At 42.4% G+C, this 18667-nt stretch overlaps 1 protein-coding gene and 1 long non-coding RNA gene across 10 annotated transcripts; one reads left to right on the top strand and one right to left on the bottom strand.

Annotated features, from left to right (window-relative positions):
- Positions 1 to 118: 118 nt before the first annotated feature.
- Positions 119 to 18667, bottom strand: SNORC (secondary ossification center associated regulator of chondrocyte maturation). Of its 9 annotated transcripts, XR_014511997.1 has the most exons (5): positions 9626 to 10322; positions 5499 to 5681; positions 3630 to 3753; positions 2561 to 2618; positions 119 to 744 (listed from the first exon to the last, which is right to left on the bottom strand). XR_014511997.1 is itself a non-coding variant. In XM_083443413.1 (4 exons), exons 1-3 carry the CDS (start codon positions 9801 to 9803, stop codon positions 3644 to 3646), a joined length of 471 nt encoding a protein of 156 aa, XP_083299539.1. In that variant the 5' UTR covers positions 9804 to 10322; the 3' UTR covers positions 855 to 2618; positions 3630 to 3643. The 9 variants fall into 9 exon arrangements, 8 of the variants coding, with proteins under 8 accessions (XP_083299539.1, XP_083299541.1, XP_083299542.1 ...); XM_083443413.1 differs by lacking the exon at positions 119 to 744 and having other exon boundaries at positions 855 to 2618; XM_083443415.1 differs by lacking the exons at positions 119 to 744; positions 2561 to 2618; positions 9626 to 10322 and adding an exon at positions 18392 to 18667 and having other exon boundaries at positions 3553 to 3753.
- Positions 9542 to 12695, top strand: LOC310678904. The gene is made up of 3 exons (XR_014512019.1): positions 9542 to 9634; positions 11652 to 11718; positions 12241 to 12695. It is a non-coding gene; the product is annotated as an uncharacterized lncRNA (long non-coding RNA).

Raw genomic sequence — 18667 nt, 5'->3', positions numbered from 1 at the left:
AAGGAGTATTTATTTAATAGCAACGCTCCCCAATGCTCTGTGTTAAGAGGCTCCTTGCACAAGGGCTTGTGTACACTGCATTTTTCTTTTTCAAGCTAGTTCACAAGGTTATGAATGTATGAATCACTTGTTCTTATACTGTCTTTATACTGAGTCATGCTGTTCCACCCAGCTTTGTACTATCTGCTCAGATTGGTCACATCTCCTCAAGGTCTCCTACATACCTGCCTTTCAGCTGAAAATGCCAGGGATTGGACCTAGGACCTTCTGCAAAACCTTTGATTCTGCTCAACTATTGCTGTGCTTTTTTAAAAGATTGCCTTTTATCCCAAATCAGGCCTTCAAGGCAACTTGTATAACTACATAAACTGAGAAATAAAGGTGCTATTTAGAATTGTTCACAAAAAATGTAACAAAACAGTCTTCCCACATCTTTTTGGCCCAGGCATATAATCACCATTTGCCCAATGGATAAAGGCAGCTGATAGAAAATGGCCAAGCAGCCAAGGACACGTGCCTTGTAAACTTTTATTGGGAACACTTTCTGAACCTCTTTCAGCTCTTACTTACATGCAACTAACTTAATTTAAAGTCAATCTAGTGTGGTGGAGACCAGGATTCAAATCCCCACTCTGCCATGAAGCTCACCAGTCACTGCCTCTCAGCCTAACCTACCTCACAGGGGTGTTCTGGATATTAAACGAGACGGTGGTGAAACCTTGCGCTCCTTGGAGAAGTGGTAGGCTAGAAATGCAATAAAATACAAAACATTTAGCAGTAAGGCAATGATAGTAACTAACATTCCTGATCATTTAGTCATGCACAGCTTTCACTGTGCTGTTCAGCCATGCCCTATTGCCAGAAACTGAGATTTTTTTTTACAAATGAATTTTTAACACCCACAGCCAAGGAGTAGCATATTGAACTGTACAAGGCTAAGGTTACCCGATAGCTGAGTTATGGAAAGCAAAAAGCTCCTGGCATTCACCAGACTTAACCAATCCTGCTAATTTAACAAAATGTCTCAGAGAAACGCAAAAGCAGATTGCTGTAATTTTGAGTGCCGAGTTACACAGTGTACCAATTAACTTCCTCCAGTTACCAGAATTAGGTAGCTTGGTGTATTTTTACACACAAGCATAGACCTTGGGGTCGCAGGCCATTATGACACCACCAGAATGAAATGTAGGAGAGGGAGGTAATATTTTTTCTTATTATGAAAACAGAAATGGCCAAACAAGCAGCTTTCAGTACTTTGATTTCTCCAGCAGCTAGCTCTCACCTACTTAAACATGAATGTACTAACTAACCGCATACACATACTGTCCACAGATTTAATTACATTGTATGGGAACATGGCTTATTTTCCAAATCCGCTTCTTACATTCAGACCTTTAAAATAATATTTTATTGAAGCACAAGTGTACATATTGCAACATGACAAAACAAAGGTGGGTTAGCACATAGCACATACAAATGACTGCAGCCACAAGTATTTCTAGACTAGAATGCAACATAATTACATTATAATCTTTCCAAAAGAATAAATACAATGATGGAAAAAGAATCCCTGGCACGTATTTATTGACTTGAGAGATTAAAAGAAACCATGTTTTGAAGGAATCTCTTTAACTGCCCTCTCCTGCTGGTCTATTTTGATACATTAACATTTTCAGTTCTATGGATTCAGTTCTGGATTGAACATCTAGAGAAGCTTTTCCAGTATCTAGCAGCCTTCATTCTAGTCATGTAAACAGAATAGGATGATCTCCTTGTAGAGAAGCTGCTGCTAATCCTCTCAATATAATACAGGAAGAAGTACTAACTTTTGAGTCATGCAGGGTGATCTATATGTACAATGTGCAATGTATAATCCCCAAAACCTCTTTGCAGAATGTTTTAACAGCTTTACATGTCTACATGTTTATCAGAGAATTTCTTTCCTTGCATCACTCTTTATTAATGGATGGAGATGGATGGGGGTAAGACAACAACTCTATTCAGCTCGTTAACAAAGGGCTGTGGAATCACACCTTTAGCCCCCTTGTTGTACTTGTTCCTGGCTTCACACATACTCATAGCAAATGTGGTGGCGCAGGCTGTACTTATGAAGGCTGAAGGCAGGGCCACACAGGCGCTTTGTACTTGAATAACAACTGAACAGGGCTCTATATATGAGCTTCAATAAAGCTGAGCAGGACCTGAGCAGCTGCTTGGTCCATCCAGGAGACCAATGATGTTCTGCCTTTTCAAATCCAATTGCTGTCTGCCATTGGGCTGGTTTTGTTTTTTTTAATACACTTTATATAAACAAACATAGATAAACAATAGACAATATATTTTGTTACCAAAAAAAGCAAGAGCCATCCATGCATTTTTCCTCTTGTAACCTAAAAGCCATTCCTGACAGTGTCATATAGTTCCTGAATTCTTAGCTATGCAGAAAATGAAACAGTGCCAAGCTTTTCAAAAGTCATTGTTTAGCCCCTGGCCTCTCTGATTTGCTTCATATATCTTTTTTTTTTTTTTGGCAATGCCTGCTTGCCAAACATAACCATACCATTTATTCAGGTGAAAACCCTCACTGGTTTTCCATGGACATCCAACAGCTTACCTGTCTGCCATCATAAAAAACAAACAAACAGAGTAATTTGCTTTGTTGTTAATTTTTTTTTTTTGCTAAGGTTGATCTAGTTGAGGCAACATGTTCCTCAGTCACCCCTGTGCTACATATTTGTATCTAAGTAAGCAGAGGTGCCTGCTTAACCCAAACAGGAGTCAATGCAGGTGGCTTTTTAATCTCGCTTCCCCCACCTCCCTCAAATATTATATCCAGGTCATACTAATAAGGCTTGTTGGTGGCATGAGCCATTAAATGAAAGCCAGAGCAAATAGGGTACAGTGGACGCTCGCGTTGCGAATGTGATCCATGCGGGAGGCACATTTGCAACCCGCAGCGCTGCATCTGAGCATGCGCGGGTCGCAATTTGGCATTTCTGCACATGTGCAAAGTGCGATTTAGCACATCTGCGCACGTGCGAGCATCGAAACCTGGAAGTAGCCTGTTCCGGTACTTCTGGGTTCAGCGCAGTGTGCAACCCGAAAACGCACAACCTGAAGCATCTGTAACCCGAGGTATGACTGTATATAAAAACAGAACAAAACAAAAACAAAACATAAGACCAGGCATTCCACAAATAAATAAAATATACCCCCAGCTACTGCTACAGAAGCTAAAAGTCAATAATCTGATTACAGTTTTATTCTAGCTGTAGCAAGAGCTTGGAAAGATGCATTCGAGCACACGTGCCAAGTTAATGTGACTTTTAAAACAATGCACACAATTTATCGCATTTGGATTAGTGGCACAAATATATATATATATGTCAAGAAACTCTGACTTCATGGCAGCTTCTCAATTTGTGTACACATGTCCCTCAGTCCCCACTCTAAATCCCACTTGTGCCATCACTAAATGTTTTAAAAGTATTTGTGTTAGAAAAGGGGTTCTGATCCCAGGAGGTTAAAAAACAGGCTATATATCCTATAACATTTCCTTTTCACAGACAGAAAGCAATAACTGCAGAAGAAGGAAAGGGCTCAGACAGGTGTATATTAGGAAAAAGGACCTTTTTTATTGATTTCAGGAAGCAGAAAACTTTCGCAGGGTGATGACGATCAGGGCCACAATCACAGATGTGCCCAGCAGAGCAGCGATCACTATGGCACCAATGGCTCCAGGACCCAGAGACCCTGTAGGTGACAAAGAGGAGGGGAGAGGAAGCAGACAGGTTGAGGAGAACAGAAAAGTGCCTCTGAAAAACATGTGCAGGAAATACACAGTCTTTCCCACCATACATCTTTGCTAACAAGTACAGCACCAGGAAAACAACACTGGATTGTACTGGATCATTCTCTTAAGTAATGCCGTGTATAAAGCCCATGTGCTAGATCCCCTAAGCCAGTGGTTAGCGGGTGGGCCAATCTAGGTCAGAGGATAAGGGGCCATATATGGCTCTTCCCCCTTCTTGACGCATTTGCTGACATCATGCATACTCTCAGTTGCTGGTTGAGGGAGAAAGTCTGAGACTAGAATGCTGCACTGACATTCCTTGGGGAATAGCTGCACAGGGAAGGTAAAGAAATGGCTCTGTTGTGTCATTCTTTACATCTACAGAAGAAACAGATTTGATTTTGGTTGCAAGCAGTAAGGAGTAAACAATGATCTCTAATTATACCAGGAGTTTTAAGAATTTAAGGCAGATATGCAGCAGATCACTGGGGCTGTATGTGTTTTGTTCTCTCTATTTATCAAGGATCTTACATCATTTATTCAGAAAAATCCAAAATCCTAAGTCAGGTGGGTGGGTGGGTTATTGCTTTCTTTTGTCAATGTTCTGGCTTTTATCGTGCATTTTTTGTTTTATCCTGTAATTTTTCTGCTGTGAATCGCCCCAAGATCTTTGGATGAAGGGCAGTATACAAATTTAATAAATAATAATAAATAAAAGTAGTGTCAACTTTAGATTGCTTGTTTCCTTATGCTATAGTTAACACAAAGCACAGTTTGGCTGGGTTTAGATATAGTGAATAACTGTGGGTCATTTAAAGTGGCAGAGCCAGAGGAAGTGAAGGAAGAACACGAGACTGAGATTTTTGCACATGAAGGATAAATTATGATCTAGCATTAAGAGTGAATGCAGCCATTATCCAGCACAAGGAGTGCCAACTTGGCACCCCATGTTCTTAGGACATCTCTTGGGCTTGCCAGTCAGAAGGTTGGCAGTTTGAATCTGCGCAATGGGATGTCAGAAAAGTTCCTTCACTGACTTGGGGTGAGCTCCCGTTGCTCTGTCCCAGTTGCTCTGTCCCAGCTTCTGACCACCTAGCAGTTCAAAAGAATGCCAGTGCAAGTAGATAAATAGGTATTGCTGCAGCGGGAAGTGTTTTCATGCACTCTGGCACTCGTCACAGTCCTCCATGTGCCAGTAGTGGTTCAGTCACGCTGGCCACATGACCAGGCGTTTGTCTGTGGTCATGCCAAGGGAGGTGGCATTTGTCTGTGGACAAACACTGGTCTGGCTTCCTTGGTCTGAAAAGCGAGATGAATGCCACACCCCATAGTCACCTTTGACTGGACATAACCGCCCAGGGTCCTTTACCTTTTTATCTTTGGAGCAGAAAGTGAGCTTCTTAAATTCCAAAGGAATGGTATTGTTTAAGGTGCATCAATAAAATGGAAATCTGTTTCTTTTGTATTTCTGCTTTACATAACAATGCAAAACTGCTAGTGGTGGTGGTTGTTTTAGTCATCCACTGCAGTATTTCATGAGACATTTTACTACTCTTCCAAAATCGTGTTAAAATTTGTTGCATTAGAAGGAAATGATGGTTTCCAGTACAGCCATCCCAACATAGCAAATTTTTGTGACCTCACACAGCGCCACCCTCCCGCCCAAAGCCATGTTGTTTAGCACCCCATTTCCAATAACATGTACCGTTCCCATTATCCAGTTGGTGCAGATGGGTTGTGTCCTCTGGTTCATAATCAGAAGTGTAAGGTGGGAATCCTGGAGAGTCGGAGAAGCGGGCTGTGGTGGTGGTCTCTGAGGGCCCTCCACCCGATGGCAGCTCTGGTGGGTCATTCCATAGCGTTGGGAGAGGTCCTTGGGGGTATTCTGCTAGAGCAACACACACAAAAGCCCAGTTAATCTTTTCAGAATATCTGGACCACAGCCTCTTAAATTCTGGCACTAGAGATTCAACAGGAACCCTGTTTCAAATTTTCTATTCCATTAGACTTATGCAGGCTTTATCTTTCCATAATAGTCAATTTCTGATTTTAACTATTTAATATGGATTTATGCACAATTAGTGTAAAAAAAAAAAACCACCAAAAAACCCTTTGATTTTTTTTAATGAATAGTGTGGTATATAATTAGCTTTGTAAAATAAATTAATTAATTAACACTGGGATGCTGAAAGGCTCATTAAGGCTTCCTCCTTCCCTAGGCAATAACAAGTACATCTTAATAAGTGGTAGCAAAAGAATGGGTTGCATTGCCCTCTGCTGGATAAAATCATCAGAGCTGTTCAGTTCTCCCTTGGTTCTGAGCCTGCAACCTCCAGCCACACCTAATGGTGCTTTGAAATATTCATTCTAAACTTTACATCATCTCTGCCCATCTTCTTTCTGTTTGCTCTGTTGACAGTTTGACCAAAATTGGCCCCACAAGGCTTGCCATTTGGGCACAGTCAGTAACGGCAGTTCATGTGGTTTCATGCTCTACCTTTCAGTTACAAAAATACGTATTAGCATGATAATCTTACCCATACATGTTGTGGGAGGAACCTTGTTGTACTTGTGTTTGCTTTTTGCTTAAGTGGAAAAATGGAGAAATAAGCATGGCAAAGCTGAAGAGGGGAGTACACAGTATTCATATACTTTAAAAATTCAAACCATCTTTTTAAGGGATAAAAGGAACCCCAAGTGGTCCATATAATGGTCACTAGAAATCCTTAAGAACCATAAACCTAAAACCTTTTCTATCATGACATATCATGCTTTGCCCACAAACAGTTTTTAAAAGCTAGGAAAAATAAGGCTGCAATAAACAGGAAATAAGGAAATATGATTGGATAGAAAAGGGTACAGCTTCAGGTAGTTGTGTTGTGTTGTTTAGGCTCAACTGCTCAATGTCTTGCATGAGTCCTTGGAAATCTAGATGGAACTGGAAGGCTTGAAATACACCTTTGATTGGTGGCAAATGTGTTTTTCCACAGGGAGGTGGTATATTTGTCACAACTTTTTTCACTGCAAATGACTTGAGAAACTGGGCCCAGTCTTTCCATGCAAGGCCTATTTGCCATCTAGAGCCTGCTCTGATCACCTTAGCTTCTCAAGTTTAGATGATACAATACAACCAATTCTTCTTTTGATTTTTGCTCTTGGAGGCTTCTGCCCGCTGAAGAATTTACAGATTGAAAAAAGCTTGCAAATATTTTAAACATCTGGCGAGTCCAAGGAGAGGCCAAGCACTGAGCACAGTTGCAGGATTAATGGAGCCTTTGCGTTGTTGGCAATCTTCTCCCTGCCCACAATGTTAGCTTCTCACTCCCCCGGCAGACTTCCCCTGCCAGGACTTTCACAGGCAGGACACACAGCCCTGGAACTAGGATAGACAGGAACCCAGACCCTCCCCTGACGGTGCCCCTCAGATGCCTTCTCAGGTGAGATTCCAAGAAAACTACATTTTCTTTGATGTTGCCATTCATGTCCTGTTTCCCCCCCCTAAGCGGGCTCTGGAGGAACTCAAAAGGCCCTTTCTGTTTATATGTGGCTGGACCCAGAAGGCAGCGATCAATGCTCATTTTGTCTGAGCAGGACGAGGCAGAGGCCCCAGCAAGAACTGGAGACATTCTGCAGGGCTCTGTCAAAACCACTGGAAATGTCACACCAAACTGAAAATGTGGAGCAAAACATTCAAAGCTATCTAATCCCATAAGATGATCCCCAAGCCTGAGGGGAAATATAGCTAAGGGCCAAAGGTTGCAGTAGCTTGCCAGTAGACAAAGAACGTACAGAAGTTTTGTTTTTAAAAAATGAAACAAAAATGCACAACGCTGTATAGGAAAGTGGGATCATGGTAAGTCTCACTTCAGGCTAGTGGATAAAAAGACTTATCAGTGATAGGACCAGTGCTATTTTTCTAGAAAAAGAGGTGCCAAAGCTCACCATTAACTTGTCCTTTGTTCTCTTAGAATGGCAATGGTGCCCACCTGAGCTTCGGCTGAAAAAAAAGCCCTGGGTAGGACAGTCAGTCTTCACGTGTGGAAAAGCTTCAGTCCACAGCATTGCTGCTTGAAGACTCTCAAGTAGAGGGCTAAGTGGTCAGGGCTGATAGCATAGGCTTGCATGAAACAGCCTTAGTGACCCTCACAAAGGGGTCATTTAGTCTGCCAACAGGACAGTCCGATTTGGTGCACCACATAGTCAGTAAGTGTGAATTATACCAGTGGCATTTGGATCGTGCTGAAATTCCATCTCTAACCTACCTTGATTAGTAGGGAAAAACCTGCACACCACCGAGTATAAATAAAGCTGTGGTCAGCAACTGGCCAAACTGACAGCTACGAATTGGCCTGCAAACTAATGCTGGCCCCTTCTAGGTTGTGCCTCACACCTTAATGAAGAAACTACTGTGCACAGAGGAGACAAAAATCACAACACATGAAAGAAAAAGTCATCTCTAAAATCTCGTGGATTAAGTTTCTTCACAGTTCCCCTCACAAACAAGTATTAAGGTTACTGAAGCCATGTGCTGTGCAGCATCTGTAATAACGCTAGACTGAGGTGAGGAAACTGTGGTCCAAGGAGCACATGCAGCTCTCGGTCTCATTTTGTGCGTCCCTCAGCCTTGTTTCAAAACTCCACCCACTACACAAACCCCGCCCACTTTGGCTCGGCCCACATCACCTATGACAGTGGTGGCGGACCTTTTAGAGACCGAGTGCCCTAACAGGAAACCAAAACTGACTTATTTATTGCAAAGTGCCCTACGTTTTTGAGGGGAAACGCCGCGGTTCTCGCCATCTTTAAAGCCCTATACGGCCTAGGACCCTCGTACCTATGGGACCACCTCTCCTGCTATGTCCCATGGAGGACCTTGCGGTCTTCAAATAAAAACATCTTGGAGATCCCAGGCCACAGGGAGGTTAGGCTGGCCTCAACCAGAGCCAGGGCTTTTTCGGCTGTGGCCCCGATCTGGTAGAACGCTCTGTCACAAGAGACTAGGGCCCTGCGGGACTTGACATCTTTCTGCAGGGCCTGCAAGACAGAGCTGTTCCACCAGGCCTTTGGCCAGGGCACAGTCTGACCCCCTCCTTTCTGTAATCTTCATAGAACTCTAGCCCAATGGTTGCCATTAATTTGACTCTGAATTGATTTTAGAATGAATTGGTTTTAGAATGTATTTCAATTAATTGATTGTGATTTTATGTAAACTGTGTTATTTTTACTATTGTTAGCCGCTCTGAGCCCCGCTTCGGCTGGGGAGGGCGGGCGGGCGGGATATATATATAATTATCTCCCTCCCTCCTTGTTATGTACTGAAGTCCTCACCCTGGGCCAGCAGGGGGATACTGTAGATAGTATCCTTCATTTGCATACAAAACTATCCAATCACTGAAGGATCAAAAAGTGACGTTCAGTGATAGGATAGTTTTAGAAAATGGCAACAGTTACAATTGTTCTGGAGCTCTATATAAGCAGGCTGACTGAGCCCCTCAGGTTAGTTCTGTTCTGACATCTGAATAAAGAAGAGCTGTTTGAAGAATCGCTGTGTTGTCTGCTATGTTCGCCCACAACTTAACACTCCTCCCTCCTCCCCCCCCCCTGCCGGGTGCTCCCTGGCTAGCTGGCTGGCTCACTCTTGGGCTGCTGCGAGGAGGACGGAGCAGCCCTGAGACCAGGTGGGCAGCGGTGGCTAGGAGGAGAGGGAGAGACCCCACCCCAGCCAGCCAGCCCCAAAGCCGTGGCTGCCTGCCTGCCTGCCTGCCTGCTCCCCGCCAGCAATCCCAGCATGGTCTTCCCCATCTTCCTCCCTCCCTCCGGCAATGTCATCACAGCAAAGGGGTGAGGCTGGGTTGTGCCAGGCGCACAGGGAGGCGGTGGGCACAAGTGCCCTCCTAGCCCAGGCAGGTTGGGCCCACAGGAGGCAAAGGGCCTGCGTAGGAATAGAGGGGGGGGAGGGAATTGGCGAGGCCTGGCTTGGAGGGGGGAGCTGGGAACTACCACACAGCATCGAAAAAGTGCAGGAAAAAAATCACGAGGATCAAATAATGATAGCTGTTACACCCAATCAGAAACAGCCACTGCCGCAGCCAATTGAAAAACAGACCAATCGTTTGTATCATATGTGGTGGGAATGTAGAGAAGTTAAAATTTTTTGGGAGATGATATATAACGAATTGAAAAAAATGTTTAAAATGACATTTGTAAGGAAGCCCGAAGCGTTTTTGTTAGGGATTTTAGGATGAGACCTGCCAAGAAAAACAAATAATTTATGTATGCAACAACAGCGGCAAGAGTCTTGTTAGCACAAGGATGGAAGAACGAGGAAATCTCAACGAAAGAACAAGGGGAAGAAAAACTGATGAGTTATGCGGAGATGGCAAAGTTGACATATAAATTACATGAGAAGGACAATTGTGGCTTTAAGAAAGAATGGGAACTTTTTGCAAACTATCTAAAAAACAACAAAATGATTTGGACTCCTTGGCAGGTTTTGAATAAACATCCACAAACTTATTAGTAGAATATATGATAGATAAGGCAATGGTATGTACAATTTTTAACATGCAGAGAATAATATGTACAAACAAATCAGAGAGGGGAGCTGAGGGAAGTCCTTAGGGGTGGGAGAGGGAGGGAAGGGGGGGAATAAAAAGGGGGGGAGAGAGAAATGTAATTAGTTATTGTGACTGATAATTTGTTTGGCTAAAATTGTTTAATAAAAATATATTTTTTAAAAAAGAAAGAAAAACAGACCAATTGCCGAACACAATCGCCTGCCAGCAGAAAAAATAACAAAGGTTCCGGGTTTAAGCAGTGGATGCACGCAGTAGCGTGGGGAGGACCGGGAGCCCAAATGGAAAAAACCAACAAAATAACAGTGCAGATGGGCCGATGGTGTGCGGCGCCAGCAGTGAGGGCTCCGCGTGCCCACTCTGGCGCACATGTCATAGGTTCGCCACCACTGACCTATGACTTCAAGCACTTTGGCACTGCCAAGCGGTCTAAATCTGATTACCTCAAGGATGCAGCCCCCGGGGGAGGGGAGGTTCCCTTCCCTGCACCTTAGGCAATAGTCCTCCAGCTAGTTACCAAAATTAAATCCTACCACAAATGATGTAAAATGCCTGTTAACTTGGTTCTTAAAGTGAGCAATATACAGTACTCACATTTGGAAAGGTGCCATTTTTGACAACCTTGTGAAGGATCGCTTTACCTCACATGTGTCCGATTGACTGCTTTGATCTGTGGAACTGCCACTTTTGCCAGTGCCGCATGATGTTTGTTCTGCACTTGCAAGGAATTAGGCCTTCAGTGTGGAAGCCCCTGTACTCTGAAACTCAGGATCTGTTAATATTAGGCAGGTGTCTTCACTGTAACGTTTTCAGCGCCTGCTAAAAACTTTTTTGTTCAAGCAAATCTACCCTGGTGTGTATTGTTTACATGGCATTTTATCTTATAACGCTTTTTTAAAAATGCTGATTTTATGTTTTGAAAATTCTTAGATCAGTTTGTTTTAAACATCTGATTTTATCAGTATTTTTAATGTGTATTTTATATTGTTTTATGTAACCTACTTAAAGGTTTTGATGATTACCATATTTTTCGCTCTATAAGACGCACCAGACCACAAGACGCACCTAGTTTTTGGAGAAGGAAAACAAGAAAAAAAATATTCTGAATCCCAGAAGCCAGAACAGCAACAGGGGTCGCTGCGCAGTGAAAGCAGCAATCCCTCTTGCTGTTCTGGCTTCTGGGATAGCTGCGCAGCCTGCATTCGCTCCATAAGACGCACACACATTTCCCCTTACTCTTTAGGAGGGAAAAAGTGAGACTTATTAACACCTATGTTTTTCAGATTCTGACATAGGTTGGGGATGAGTTCTCATTGCCAAGGAAAGACATCCAAGCTAGGTTTTCCTTAAGTAGGGTATTTGCTTGAAATATTTTCTCTGCTTTATTAGAAATTTTTTGTAAAAATCATTTGACATAGCTTCTCTCTATGTTGTATATTATCTCTCTGTGCTGTATAGAACATAACCTTCACTTTAAGGATGTTCCTAGCAATATGTTTCCTTCAATCCCAGTCATGACATGATTTGCCTTATGATATTTACTTGCCCCGTGACTAATATATTGGCATAATTTTTGGTCATGAAGATTCATATTCTTTAATACACAGTATCAAACAGATACTCATTAAGCAATCAAACAGGCCTAGCTTTTTCTTCAAGGCTCCTGCTATCAGTTTTATTCAAGATAAACTTTAACTCACTCAGGAGCAACAGGTTGGAGCTGAAGCCTCAAGTGCCTTGGCTAAAAAATCTTCACCCAAAGCAAGCAACAGCTGGTTTCAGGCAAACCAGTAGCATAAAGATCCTTGCCAGGCCACTGCTGCAGTTACCCGGAGGTACCTCAGCCTAAATTTCTCGCCTTTCCTTCCAAAGGAGCCCATGGAGGCAAAAAAGAACTGATAAAACCATTGCAATGCAGGTGTAGACTGTACTGTTGAAGAGACGGTACCTGTCTAATATTTAAGGATAAGGAATTCCAAAAGGTAGGTGCCACAACACTTAAGGCCTGATTCTTTACATTGTGTGGGGCAGATCTGCTAAGATGGTATCTGCAGGAGGCCCTCAGTTGCAGAATTCAGTGTTTGATTGTGTATATAAGAGGCGAAATGATCTTTCATTAACCCTAGTCCCAAGCTTCATACAACAAAACCAGAACCTTGAATTTAGCCTGGTTGGCAGCCAAAGGCCAATGAAGAACCTGAGGTAAAACCTATTACTGACAAAATGTCCTTCCCTTCAGAATAAACAGCCATAGTCTGAGGTTGGGGGCTTGAGATATTCATAATCCTCTCCAGAATTGTCAGAGTGTTTCATTAAATAAAAATTATACCCACTTGCACAGGAAGTAGCAATCTGACTCCTCCCTTTGAGTGATCTGCCCAGTTTGCTAAAGTACTGATATCCTGCTTACATCCCTCCACTGCATGCTCTAATGACCAAAGGAGGGGAAAGCAGCTGGAATTATAGCAACAGTTTTGCTCAAATTTGTAATGGTTGTACATTGATTTTCCGGGACTGAAAACAAATTGGTCAGCAAATTGATTGTTAGGAGACATTTACACCTCTCAGAGCTACAATTCCCAGAGTTCCCTGGGAAGAGGGGTCATTGTTAAATCACTCTGCAAATTGTAACTCTGTGAAGGAAGAGGGGCCTCCTAACAACATTCAGCACCTTTTAAAAGCTACAGCTCCCAGAATCCTTTGGGGGAAGCCGTGACTGTTTAAAGTGGTATCTTAGTGCTTTAAATGTATGCTGTGAATGTGGCCTTTAATTTGTAGGCTTTCAAATGTAACAATGCTTAAATCACAGTGCTGTGAAAAATTTTGACTTGTGATTTCTCCTATAGCTGTTCAAAGCCCAAGGCCAGGCCTGTTTCCCATCTTCATCAGTTGACAACCTTTTCCAATTTGAATGCTGTGAATATAATTTTCCTTCAGCAAAAGTAGTACTACCAAGAGACAACTGCAACAACGGATGGTCTACTTGCAGTTGAGGCAGCATGTTAACATCAGCTCTCTGATCTTAAAACAACCAATCTCTTCTCTCTACCATCCCCTCCCCTTGCCCTGTGCTATGAGAAGTGTTGTGATTGGCATTTATAAGCACAGGATAGGAACGTCGACTTTGCGCCTAAAGTCTGAAAAAATACGTTTTTGTTAAAAATGGCCAAAGCCCACCAAAATATGACATTTCCAACTCAAATTGCACCCAGGAAGAAATTATTTCCCACGTAATTTAAAAGTAACAGAATGGTTGGGATAAGCAAGAACCCCCACTCTCTCAAAGACTTCCTGATCAACAGGGATTGGTGTTTAATTAGAGTTGTTATAATCTCCCTTTAATTTGAAACTTGTCACAGGCCTCGAACACTGATCTAAGTTAATGTAGCTTGTCAAAGAAACTTAAACTGGGATGACAATTTAATAATGCTGGCAAAGAGATCGTGCTTGGAACAAAGTGCTAAAAGGTCCAGGTTATGTAATATATACTCTGCTGAGAAAACACCACAGTAGTCCCCATAGTATCAGTTTCAAACCAACCATGGTACAAGTAGTCTCTGAAAATGAGGATGCCTCTGAACAAACTGACATATTTTAGTCAAAAACAAGGGGGTGCTGCAACATGCCAATGAATCATTTATTCCATCTTGACACATGAACAAAGGCGAAAATAAAATGCCTGAGAACACATGCTTAGAGAACTACTGTGGCTCAGAGATAGTTTATTTTCACCTCACTTCTTTCTCTGGATTAGTTATAGGCTACTTTTTAAAAATGAGGATCACTTTGCAGCAGCTCCTCTGGAGAAATCAACTCCTCTTCCAAAGCACATTCTATCTCCATAGCCACTAGTCCCATCATCCATTTGTACTGGGATGAGTGAAAAAGGCAGCATGATTATTTTAACTGGGGCATTAGCAGACGCTATGACAGTGCAGAGTTGTCTCAGGCCATCTTGTCCCTGCTCTTACAAACATTAACGTCCCGGAAAGCTTGAAACCAATCTCCACTGCTGTTTTGCAAGTGGCCTGATTTAAACATGACTCATACGCAGAGTTCAAATCATCAGTATTAGCCTTCGAGCGTCTCCACCCCCATCGTTTTGCCCGGACACTGAGGCCCAGAGCCGAGGGCCTTCTGGTGGTTCCCTCTCTGCGAGAAGCAAAGTTACAGGATGCCAGGCAGAGGGCCTTCTCGGTAGTGGCACCCGCCCTGTGGAACTCCCTCCCACCAGATGTCAACTACCAGACTTTTAGAAGACATCTGAAGGCAGCCCTGTTTAGGGAAGCTCTTAGTGTTTGATGCATTACTGTATTTTAATATTTTGTTGGAAGCCGCCCAGAATGGCTGGGGAAGCCAGATGGGTGGGGTATAAATAAGAAGTTGTTGTTGTTATTATTATTATTATTATTATTGGTTCAAATCAAGAGACGGAAGCCTCCATCTGCAGCAAAAAAACTGGTTGATTCTATGCCATGCATATATGAAGAAACATCTGCATGGCCTCCTGATTCCATCACTTTCATGTAGGTTTGCAGGAAAATTGAGGGGTTTTGACTGTTCTCTCCACATGGATAGTTGTGAGGTGAAGGTGGTCAGGGACTAATCCCTTGGGCTGGTTCTCAGCTACTAAAGATTTAAAACATCAGTAGTACTTGGGGGCTGAGATCAGTATCTGCCTGCTCACTTTGGAGGTTTCTGTTGTGGAAAGCCAGAGGCGCCGGCACAGAAAAGCAGGGACCCAGAAGTGCTCTCAGAGACCAAGAGTGGGCTGTACGGACTCAGGTAGCCCCAGTGGGCATGTGGCCAGTGTGTGGATGAAAGAAGCCCTTCTTCAGAGGCACAAAGGGAAGTCTGTGATGGTACAAGCTCAAGCATGGGTCTACACAAAGTACCATGGTTGCTCTGGATGTTAAATAAACTTGTTTACAAAAAAAGAGGCCGGGGCTATGTATATAGCTAAGCACACAAGGGGACTGGCTGTACCCCTTTCATCATTTTGTTGGGACACATGGCAAGGAGTTTTCTTCCTGACTCGTACGTTGAAAGCCAAATTTAAAAACAACCTCCAAAAGGCACAATGGGAATAAAAATGAATCCTCTTTCACAAGGTGTGATATCCAACACATATGTCACTTTTAGGTTTTGCAGCTTTTATCTGGTATGCTTCACAGAAAAGTTACAACCATATTATAGTATGTTCATTCACTGCCATTTTCATAAACTGAACTGGGCCGGGCTCCTCCTCTTTCAGAGGCCATCGGAACCAACCGCCTTGTGAAAAAGAGAACGTTGGGTTGGAAAACTGTTTTTTGGGAGGTCCACAAAGACCTGTTGCAGAACTGTGAGCAGCCAACAGCAGCAAGCCCATATGTTCTTGACTTGTAACCAAGATCTAGTGCCCAAAGTTTGCTTCTCCCTCCCCAATCCGTTTTCTTTTTATGTCACATCTTTTTAAATTGCAAGCCTGGGAGCAGAGACTGGCTCTTTTTTTTGTACCCTAAAAAGAGCGAGGTAAAAATGCTTTACAATTATAAGTAATAAATTATATGTTGACCTTCTAAGTCACCCTGAAAGTTGTTTAGCTTTTTAAGGATGGGATAAAAATGATTAACGTAAATTATCAAAGTAAATAAATAATGGAATTTTATCTGGGTTTCACCCATTACCTTTTTAAATGCTATTTATGTTCTAAGGCAGTTCTAAGGTAATAGGGAAATCTAAACAGTCCAATGCATTAACTGCCCTGAGATCTTTTGATGAAAGGTGGGTTGTTTGTTTGTTTGGCAAACTGGATAAAAGAAAAAAGGGGCAAGTTCCTAAATGCCTGCTCATTACATCACAAATGCAATATTCAAACGATGAATGACTGAGCAGTCACAGATAAAATACAACAGAGAAATTCATTATCTCCTCCAGCACAAAGCACTTCCAACGGTCAGCTCATACATACAGCTGTGAGTCAAGTGTTGAAAAATGCGGGGATAAGACATCAAGGGATGTACCAACAATATGAAGAGAGAGCACAAAGATGACTGAGTAAAGAAAAGTTATGGGATTGCCTGTGTTGAAAGGCTCATTGCTGGATACAGAGCTAAACCAAGAAATAAATTGCACTTTAAAGCAAAATGAAAATGCTAAAATCAATAGCCAGTCTCTTGGTCAACACTCCCAAATATTATCAGTACTGTGGTGACAAAGAAATGCAATGTGGCGGCATCAAACAATGTTGTTGCAACCATTCTGCCAAGTTCCAGTAAGGAAAACCAATGCAAATAAAATACTGCAACACACTGTAGAGAAAATGATTAACATATTTATCATATGGGATTCTTCTACCATCTATGAAAGCCAGGACTCACATTAAAACAATTTATTTTATTGTATGAAAGGGTACAGATGATGTTCCTAAAGAGGCAATGTTGTTTGTGCCAAGTCAAAGATGGGGATATCATCTCATCTTCCCTGCTGTTAGTTAGCAAAATATATGTTGACTCCTTTGATGCAACCTACCGAAGACAAAGCATTGCCACTAATGCTCATGGTCAGGAATTAAGCAGCTTCGAAGCTCCAGTACTGTCAATCCAAATGCAATGAAGATAGGGTGAACATATTGATAATGGCTTTTCATTATGGCTTTGGAAACTCCATTACCATTTATATCTGTAAGTGAAACACCACAAGCTTCTAACAAGCCCTGTGTAGCTTTTGTATGGCTTGTGTGTTCCATGTCTGTCTAAAATGTACTGCGAAGGTCAAGTAGTTTTCTGCCCCTTCACTGGGCAAAGAACTTTCAAAGTTTGTAATGAGCAAGCTAATGGTGGAATCCTAGGCATACATGTCTACTCAGAAGTAAGTCCTATTCAATGAAACTTCCTTCCAAGTAAGGGGTATAGGATTGTAGCCCATGAGCCTTGAAACAACATTAGAAATCCAGTTAAAGGATCCCAGGTATGTTATTTCCCCACGTACGGCTCTGTTCTGCCCCAGGGGTAACCAATCTTGAGACTTCCAGATATTGTTGGCCCATGGCTCCCATCACCCGCAGCCAGCAAGGCTAATGGTCAGATAAGACAGGAATTGTAGTCAGAACCATCTTTAGGGCCACAAGTTAGCCACCCCTGTTTTATTCAGTTGTCACACGAACAGACTGCCCAGTCCAAGAGTGTTTTTTAAAAGGGATTGGGGAATTGCAGTTAGGTTACTTTTAAGCTTACACTTTTAAAATCGTATTTTGCATAAATGTTTTTCCGACACTGAATTCCATTGGTATTCTCAGCATTGAACAAATAGGCACGTGGATCTTTCCAAAGGGAACACACTGATTAGGACTTGTGTACACACACTATCTCTCTCTGTGTGTTTAATAATTAGAATTTTGTACTGATGACTCAAATTCAGAACTAAGAAAAATGATGCCCTACAGTTTATGTATGATGCAAGTGGTGTGTGATGCATCTTGTATATATGCATTTTGTAATGTTTGCCTACTTCACGTAATTTCTTCAACGAATCAAGGATAGGGAAAGACTTGGAAAATACACTAAAACCTGTCTTCTGGGACACTAAATCTCTTATTCTGCCACTTGCCTAGAGATTTCACCAGTGCAGTATTCACAGACAGGACTAAAAACTTCCTTTTTAAAAAATCATAATTCTCATGGTGCTGAATTATATATACAATACCAAATTCCACATTTGTATGGTGCCAGCACAAGAGATGCAGTCCTAAAAATGCTAATTCAAACCTAAGTTTGCTGCTGACAACTCTTCAAGGTTTTAGGGCACCAATTTTTTTCCAGGTGCACACAAACTCACTGAAACCTGCTCCTCAGTCCATAAAATGCTACCCATAGCCTCTCTGTTTTGCCTAGATTTTAGATACTTCTCTTAGCACTAGCAATCAATACTCTGATTGAATTCCACTTTGACTGGAGAAGGAACACAAGATGCTTGGGAGAGGTGAGGGAACAAGTAAAGAGGTCAGGGCTGCAATGGTAGTTTGGAAAGAAATCCAACTTACCTGTTTCCACAAAAGGGACCAGAACTCCAGACAGTGTCAGCAGGATGAGACGAAGGACCTTGGTGTGGGGCATTGCCTCCTTCGGGAATGCTCAGACTCTCTGAAGCCTTTAATGAGGAAGCAACTTCTCCTGGAGCTAATGAAAACCTTGTCCAATTAGCTCTCAAGCCTTTTCACATGTGTGTACGACAGAGAATTGCAAATACTCTGCAGAGGCTCAGCTCATTCACACACACAGATTCAGACAGACCTACCTCTTCATGCCAGAAGGCAGCT

This window comes from Podarcis tiliguerta (assembly GCF_965153285.1).
Source record: "Podarcis tiliguerta genome assembly, chromosome: 5".
Classification (NCBI taxonomy): domain Eukaryota; kingdom Metazoa; phylum Chordata; class Lepidosauria; order Squamata; family Lacertidae; genus Podarcis; species Podarcis tiliguerta.
The sequence above is the reverse complement of the archived record's forward strand: the minus strand, read 5'-3'. Positions and strand labels throughout refer to the sequence as shown.